This window comes from Hesperophylax consimilis, chromosome 2, assembly GCF_061612785.1.
Source record: "Hesperophylax consimilis isolate HC1 chromosome 2, BYU_Hcon_1.0, whole genome shotgun sequence".
In the NCBI taxonomy this organism is placed as follows: Eukaryota; Metazoa; Arthropoda; class Insecta; order Trichoptera; family Limnephilidae; genus Hesperophylax; species Hesperophylax consimilis.
Window position 1 is genome coordinate 33,470,640 of NC_142837.1, and position 8,536 is coordinate 33,479,175.

Below are 8,536 nucleotides of genomic sequence, written 5' to 3' on the forward strand. Positions count from 1 at the left end.
GACACATCGCTGAGATATATGTGTTATATTTGGAGAGCTGTTTGTTTGAAGAAAATACACCAAAGAGTTTAAAAGTGCCCAGTCTTTAATTTATCGCTTTATAAAATAATGAATGTTATTGTGATAAATAATATTTTAGTAAATAAAGATGCACATGTGAATAAGTATTTACATTCTTTTCTTTTTCCCGAGTTCATATTTCACCACAGAAATCTTATGTTATAAAATAAATTATTTCATAAAGTAAGTGGCAATAATTACTTTATTTTTAAATATAAAATAATAATTGACATTGCATGAAAACAGCTTATTATGTTGATCAAAATTATTATATTAAAAAAAAAACACATTTAAAGTATCAAGAGTAATTAATAAAATTTAAAAAAAAATTATCATAAAGTTGTAAATGAATCCTGTTTTTGTAAATATCGTTTCCACTTTAACTTAGACTCTTCTGCAGGCAAAACCCAACCGGTCGGCATTCTCCATCTGTCAGCTCCCGTACAAACAAATTGGTCCCATTTCCTTCTGAAATTATAGAAATAACAATTTTTAGCATTAGTTCGGGGATTGTTCAGGTCTTGAACACGCTGCCCCCTAGATTCCTCACCAACCCTCAGGCATTTTCCTTCCCAGAACCCACTCATTCATTTCCTTAAAAGACCCTACAAACAGCATCCCCCAAAGATGACATAGGCCCTGGGGAAAATCATTATATAATAACAAAATCTTTTCTGGAAATTGAGAGTTAAAATGATTTACATACCTCACAAAAACAAAATGCTCCACGTTTCCTTTAAAATCTCTTTGGGGTATATCATTTGAGCCAAACATCAGACGAGTCCACAAAGGAAGAATTCCTTCATTGCGCGAAGTCTTAGCTGCATCAACACCACCTATATTTGCATATTTTTGATCTTCCCGTAGCATTGCCCCTAAATCATTTTCTTCTTCCGTATATTTGTTCATAGCAAACTTCCAAATGCACTCAAGTTTTTCTGAAAAAGAAACCAACATTAATGAACCATTTAGAAATATCTTACTCAAAGGCTACTTTGCGGGCTTAACCTTCAATCTTCGGAAGGATATTACTAGCCACAAACATCATATTCCATTAGAGGCTCTTAAAGACAGATCTGACCGGGGCATAAAGAAATATAAAGAAACCAACATAAATGAACCATTTAGAACTATCGTACATGGTGGATTTCTGCGTGAGCGACAGTCTTACTCAAAGGTTACTTTACCAGCTGGACAGAAGTTAGCCATCATTCTTGAGTGAACTGTTGTTGATGTGTGACTGCCATTTCATCTTTTAAAATAATACAATTCTTGGGGTATAAAATCGTGCAATGTGGTTCTGGCGATTTTCTGCAATAGCTATTTAGTTAATGAACTATTTACATTCTAAAGTGAAAAGTAAGTATGTTTACCAATGCAGGTTGAGAATTTTTCACTGTCTGCCAAGCTAAGTTTTTCGCCTCGGCCAAGGGCAGATTTCTGCCTCGCCTCTCTTAGCTTCTTCAGGGCATCAAACAGAGCCAAACATCTCCTTGAATCTGTTTTTCTCTTAGAGACGTCTCTCAACACATTGTCGGCTATAAATCGTGTTTCTTCATCCTAAAATGAAAAAGACAAAAGAGTATAAATATTTATTCAAATGGAACTGGCAGACAATGGATGAATGTAGACTGAATGCTGTAGAAATGAGATCTTTGAGAAGTAGGTGTGGTAAAACATTGATGACCATGAAAAATATGGAGATCCAGAAAATATGCGAGGCTGGTGAAGGTGTAACAGTTAAGAGAAGGGACGCTTAGGTGATTTGGGCAGATGAGCAAAGATAGGAGTGTAAGGAGAAGATATTTGATGCAGAAGTTAATGGTAGAAGTAGGGGACACCCGGGGAAGACATGGTAAGATCAAGTGAATACTTAAGTCGGGTCATGTGAAGAGTCAGAATAACAGAAGAGTAAATATAAAACAATATTAATGTGAATGAAGCAAGGAGTATATGCCGAGAAAGAGTTCTATCCTTTCTGCCTACCCCTGCGGTGAAACGACATGATGGTTAGTTAGTTTAACTAATAAGAGAGAGAATTGGAATAATATATTTGTACGGTTCCACGATATTTCATCAAAATGAAAATTCAACACACCTTTAAAAAGTGATACAGAGTCATTAAAAATGATGAAAAAAAAACTAGGTTTAATATTTATATATTTAACCTAGTTTTCGTTTCATCACTTTTCATGACTTTATATCACTTTTTGTAGGTGTGTTGAATTGTCATTTTGATGAGATACCTGGTCACCTATTTGTCCAGCGTTCGGTGATTTTTCACAAAAATGGCGCTATACACATCATCCAAATACTATTATTAGTTTATAAAACCATTAAATTACAGATGATGAGAGTGGATAGCCATGATGATTTTCCATAACTAATTAAGATTATGGATTGGATATTAAAACTTGAAATGTTAGTGTGGAAAAAATGATGAAAATATGTTGAAATACCTTATTTTTGTTATCAATCTCTTCTTTCATTTTGTTAAGCCATTGGTTTATCTCAATAGTCCTCTTACTTCTCAAAAGGTCTTCCTCAATCTTTTGTGATTTAAGTTTATCTTTCAGACGCTTCATTCTTGCACGCTTGCTTTTTCTCTTTGCCAACTTCTTATTCAGCAACAGATGGGTTCCCTCTCTTTTCCAAGAATCCATTTGATTCAATTGGCCTTTCCATTTATTCACCAATGCAATCTTTTCCCCCCATTCCTCGCTCGATAACAATGAAACATTTTCCTTCAAATCTTGCTGTAACTTTTTGATGTCTGTACACAGTTTCAATACATTGGATAGAGAAGCTTTCAATTCAATTATGGAAGGTCTTGTACTATGAATTTTCTTGCTATTACCTTTGGCTTTTGTTTGAACTAACCAATTTTTGATGAAATACTTGTCATTTTCTTTTATCTTAGCGAGCGAATGGGAAACAATATTATTCTCAACATACATATTTTGTGGTTGGTTGTTATACCAAGCACCATGGAATTCTTCATAGTGGAATGACATGTTGTATTTATTATAAATCTTTACAATTTTTTCAATTATTAACACAAATTATATTAAAACTAAAGCAATGTCTGTTAATTTAAATGTTATTTAAAATATTAAAGCACAATAATTCAAACTTAAAAGCTTGTAAACATTCACACGGCAGTGTCCTGATATCACGCAGTAGGATCATCAGGCAACTCTTTTTCTGCATCAACTAGAACTTGAAGTGCCGTGATGTAATCTCCGGTCTCCTTCAGGTCTTGTTCGGAATCCAGAATTGATTTTAACTCCCCGTGGGCTTTCATTAACCTTAAAAAAAATACATATTTATATTTATTTATATTATGCAAATCTGCATCTTCATACTGCTAATAACATGAACCTTTTGGCTGCTATCTGTAAGATAACTTAACATTTATTTAAAGGCAGATTTTAAAAACAAATTAAAAATGTTTAATTTTATAGGGCCACTAGCGCAAATGTTTTAACAGTCGGATTTATCTGACTAAAAATTATCATCTTTACATTGGTTGTGGTATTCACATTTTTTTATAACAATCTACTTGAATAATTTCTCAATACTGATCATATTTGGATTAGACGGGAAGCGTGAATAATAATTGCCAGTAAAACTATCATAAAATGGACAATAACAGAGAAACCACAATGATGGGTTATATACGGCCATGAACTAGTAAACGATATTGCACATTTCTTGCCAACAAGTCATTGCCATAAAAACTTGCAAATTTGCTAGAGCTTTAACAGATTTTGACAACAATGAACTTGCGGATAAATCTTTAGTAAAAAAATTATCTACAGCTACCATTCATAATACGCAGATTTGTCTGTACCATTATTACATTAATTTAACTTCTATGACAGTTTAATATATGGTCTGTGAATGTCAATGTTCATTTTCGTAAAATGGTAAGCCTTATGATCAGATAACAAGGAGGCATAACAAACTGTTAGATAAATATATCAGTCTTATTATCAGATAACGAGAGGGCATCGAATTGGCAGAAAAATCTGGTGGCTCCATAAAATATTATGCAAATATTTACTCAACTGCTGCATTTTTAATATGCACAGATTATGTGAATTACACTTATATTACAAGAAACATACATTTATGCGCCCAGTTACCCTAAAATATAATAGGGGTAAATATTATAGAAATTACATTTCGTTTTAACTTAATTACTACAAGAAACAACGATTTACGTCGGGATAGATGGTAAAGATGCAGTATAATTACATTTTTATTCAATCAAAGTTCAAAATTCACCTTATAAAAAGATCCCTTTTCCGCCATTTTGGACTTTTTTTATAATATTCATTACATTTTATGCTTTTGACTGTCCAACTAGGAAGGTTTCCCGATTTAGGACAGTCAAATTAACAGGTTTCAAATTATCCTAGAGGAATAGAGGATTTAAGAATATAGAAAATAAGTATGTTAAAGCGAAGATACATAAAAAAAGATACATAAAAGGCGTTTGTGATAAATAATTATCAAATTACATTTTTTAGTAATATTTCGGAATCAGTCCTTTTTTTTTTTTTTTTTAGTGAATACCTCACAAGAGTCCCAACTGCTCCCGTCTGGAGCCAGTGAGACTATGGCATCCCCAATTGGGGGATGTTGTGAGGCTGAAGGTAAGTGGGGAAGGGAAAGAGGAAGGTGGGGAAGTACCTGGCTATTCAGATCTAGTCACTAAACACGGCTAAAGCCATTTGGAGGAACGTTTCAATTCTGAATGGTGGTCTTACACCAGGGCGATACTGGTAGTATCTTCCACTCTGGAACGTGCCGCAAATATACTATATATTATTTTAATTAATTAATTGTGAAATAACACAAATTAATCAAATAAAATTTATTTGCGCACGCCGGGTTCGAACCCGCGACCTTCGGAATGGCAGTCCAATGCGTTACCACTGGACTATGCCGGCCGTCCTGCCTAGATCTAATAACCATTTTGTTATTTTTGGACCGAAGGATGACAATTCACATAGTTTCAGCCGAGAGTGGATTTTGTTATATATTTTAGGACCGAGATATGAGAATATTTTTCGATAAGCCGCTCTGTTGCTTGTTGGAACGGAAAGGTCGTTTCTTCCCTTAATTCTGGTTTGATGTTTGTGTTTGGCTGTTTTCATTTTGTTTTTATTTTTATGAACTTGGATTACTATTTTTTTCATATAGCACTGTCGGACATCTAGTACATTAAATTCCTTGAAGAGAGCGTCGCTCGAATATCTAAAAGGTTTCTTCATAATAACACGTAAAATAGATTTCTTTGCCTTCAATAACGGGTTTCCTGTACCTCCCCACCCAATGCAACCGTAGGTTATGATTGAGTTACACAGCCCGTAGTATATGTTTTTTAAGTCTTGTTTTATTTAAATTTCCCGCAATGAAATAAATATGTGAATCAGTGTGCGCACTCTTTTAGCTACATTTTCAATCTTTTTTTTCCATTTGAGGTTATTATCAATTATAACGCCTAAATATTTAATAAATTTTTACACACTCGAGGACTTCACACTTACATGGAGAGTGATTATTTCCAAAGTTACAGTTAATTTTATGTATTGTAAGGTGGTGAGGTGTTTGGGATTGCCCTGCAATAGTAGAACTGAATGTTAGGTATTTGGTTTTTGATACGTTTAATGTAGGCAAATAGCTGTCCAGCCATTGTTTCACTCTGTTTATACCGGTGTTAGCAAAGTGGTGTGTTTCCTATGGAATGACACTTGCGTTAGTTTTTTTTATATAAGCATAAATTACTTAATCAACTCAAACTAAGAATCTAATAACCTATTTTGTGCACGTAGTAATTTATTTATTTATTCATGCAATGAAGGCTTTTACATGTATACAATGTAAGGTAGGCTGATAAGGAATACAATAATGAGTATAAATATATTACATAGCATAATAGGCCGAGTACAGACAATATAAGCACGTATAATACAAGTTATCGTTGAGAGTTGTTGTACATTCAAGAAGTTGTTCAATCAATAATATATAATAATAATAATAAACAAGAAGGGTTTGTTGTAAACCAAATTTGTAATCAACAAACATTTATTACGTCCGATTGGGTATTTTATGGAACGTAGAAAAATTTATATAAAGATAAAGTGCGCATATAAGAAAAAAGAAATTTTGTAGATCAGTTACAAATATTCTAATATATAGATTTTTAGTTTGGTTAATAACTGGTTGAACTATACTTATTACCCAGTCTGTGTAGCCTCTGTATTGTCGAATTTTCTAAATAATTATTAGCAGACTTTATAAAGAGCAATCTGTCTTGTCTTACGCATGGGTACGTGAAAAGTAATAAGGTTCATTAAATCCATGGCGTCTAATCTGCCATTCGCTATTTTGAAAAGACTAACTAAATCAGTGATTGTACGCTTGATGATAAGTCGGTCAAGTTTAGCAAGTCCATTAAAAAGGTGTAATTAAGATCTTTGACTGGAATTCCTAATTTATAATTAATAAATCTCAGAAATTTATGCTGCACTCTCTCGATTTTTAGTTGGTGAGTCTTGTACAATGGAGCCCAGATTGTCGAATTATACTCTAGATTGCTTCTCACCAACCCAGTTGATAGTAATTTAAAAGAATTAATTAGTTTAAAATCTTTCACCATCCTCAAAATAAACCCCAAACATTTCATGGCCTTGTTTGTTATTTCATTTATATGAAGAGATGTTAATTTACTATGAAAAATAATACCAAGGTCCTTAATTTGCTCGGCTCTTTTTAGAATAATGTTATTTATGCTTGATAGGATTTTTGATATGGGCAAAAGTTAACATTTGACATTTTTCAATATTTAGGAATAGTTCATTACGGATGCACCACACTTGTAACCTCGATAGATTTATTGTAATACATAACAGTCATTGAAATTAGTAATATTTTTGTAAATTTTAAGATCATCAGAAAATAGGAGTATCATAACTCCATCAAAAACAGTAGTTATGTCGTTGATAAACAAGGAAAACAATATTGGTCCCAAATGAGACCTCTGTGGAACTGGTGAGAAAAGTGTGAATTGAGTTTAACTGATATTTTTCTTTTGTGCAGATAACTTTCAAACCATTTTCATCCCGATATGCGAAGGGTTCTTAATTTTATGCAAGTTTTTAAACAAAGTGTAATTTCCATAATCTGTGCCTAAATGTGCGGCGGTTAGGGAAATAATTACCTAATATTGACAACAAATTCTAAAGGAATCACCAAAATAATTAACCACCTAGTAACGTACCTTCGAACACAGTCTGGTACCATCATTAAGGCTTCTTGCAAAACTTCTTCCTGTTTCCTTATATCATATTCATCCTTTCCGTCATCCTTAAACTTCTGAATTCTAGTTTTCTGCTGTTCTGCTTCCTTTTCATAAACGGTTTTTTCTTTCGCTAGTCGTTTTACAACACCGGTTTTTATTTTTATCTGACGCACGCGGGGATCTGCCATTATCAAAGAGTTGAGTTTTTTAGATAAATAGTCGATTTATAAATATCGTAAAGACAAGACTTCAAACTCAACAGCAGGTGAAATAATAATTCTTATTAAAAAAATTATTTACTTTCCGTACAATATAACAGCTACCACCATTCGTCATAAAAAGAACATGCCACAAATATGAACAGCCAGTGATGCCATACTAGAGGAGAGGCGTATTTATCGTACCCAGTAAAAGTACCGGGTATATTCATGCCGTACTTTGTACTTGTGACAAATCTCCAAAATACCTGGTTCCAAAATATTTGGTTTAATATTTGTACCACAGGTCTTGAAGTACTTCGTCCTTTTAAATATTATTGACTTCTCACTCTCGTCGGTTAGAAAGTTATATTATGAGGAAAAGGGACAATGAAATGTTTTTGCTTTCGGCACTGTAAAATACAGATGCCTTTTCGATCTTTCCTATTAGAAAGGTGTACGAGGAAAAAGGACAGTTATGAGTATTTAGCCACGGTAATCTCCATTGTCTGATGGTGAATGTCTATGGAAAAACTGTTGACAGCTGAGTGCAGGGGCACTTAACTAAGCTTTGGCCTTGAAACTCATTTGAAACCGCCACGCCCACCTCAAAATTCTTATAGAAAACGAATAATATGGCTAAAAGCTCAGATCTCATTGGTGAGAAAAGAAGGATTGGTTTGATCTCTCGCTCTCTACCATAATGACTCGTGTAACAGAAAGAGATGACGGAATTTTGCCGTTTGACAGTTTCAAATCATTCAAACAAAATGAGTGTGGTTTATTTACACACGCGGGTTGTCATTTGCTGCCGAAATACTATCATTTCCGTCGAAAATATTGCGTGTTAAAGTTGTTCGTGATAAAAATACAATATAAGCCAGTATAGTGTTAGCGAGTTACAAACATATATTCAACCTACCTACGTAAGTTCAAGTTTAAAGTGAATTGACAATTTTTAGGTTAT

General features: G+C 33.4%; 2 protein-coding genes across 2 annotated transcripts; both read right to left on the bottom strand.

Annotated features, from left to right (window-relative positions):
• Positions 1-244: 244 nt before the first annotated feature.
• On the bottom strand, positions 245-3,220 carry LOC149425928 (programmed cell death protein 7-like). The gene is made up of 4 exons (XM_089642307.1): positions 2,520-3,220; positions 1,434-1,620; positions 767-998; positions 245-528 (listed from the first exon to the last, which is right to left on the bottom strand). The coding sequence occupies exons 1-4, from the start codon at positions 3,072-3,074 to the stop codon at positions 393-395; spliced, it is 1,110 nt and encodes a 369-aa protein (XP_089498433.1). The 5' UTR covers positions 3,075-3,220; the 3' UTR covers positions 245-392.
• LOC149425929 (tubulin-specific chaperone A-like) lies at positions 3,084-7,761 on the bottom strand. Its single transcript, XM_089642317.1, has 2 exons — positions 7,352-7,761; positions 3,084-3,368 (listed from the first exon to the last, which is right to left on the bottom strand). Exons 1-2 carry the CDS (start codon positions 7,558-7,560, stop codon positions 3,233-3,235), a joined length of 345 nt encoding a protein of 114 aa, XP_089498443.1. The 5' UTR covers positions 7,561-7,761; the 3' UTR covers positions 3,084-3,232.
• Between the last annotated feature and the right edge of the window lie 775 nt (positions 7,762-8,536).

What these genes read in the sequence shown, in the direction of transcription:
- LOC149425928 (XM_089642307.1), bottom strand. Translation starts at nt 3,074, where the DNA reads ATGTCATTCCACTATGAAGAATTCCATGGTGCTTGGTATAACAACCAA. An exon ending in AAAATTCTCAACCTGCATTG is followed by an intron (nt 999 to 1,433) that starts GTAAACATACTT and finishes TTTCTTTTTCAG; the next exon opens with AAAAACTTGAGTGCATTTGG. An exon ending in GAGCATTTTGTTTTTGTGAG is followed by an intron (nt 529 to 766) that starts GTATGTAAATCA and finishes CTATAATTTCAG; the next exon opens with AAGGAAATGGGACCAATTTG.
- LOC149425929 (XM_089642317.1), bottom strand. Translation starts at nt 7,560, where the DNA reads ATGGCAGATCCCCGCGTGCGTCAGATAAAAATAAAAACCGGTGTTGTA. An exon ending in GTACCAGACTGTGTTCGAAG is followed by an intron (nt 3,369 to 7,351) that starts GTACGTTACTAG and finishes ATTTTTTTTAAG; the next exon opens with GTTAATGAAAGCCCACGGGG.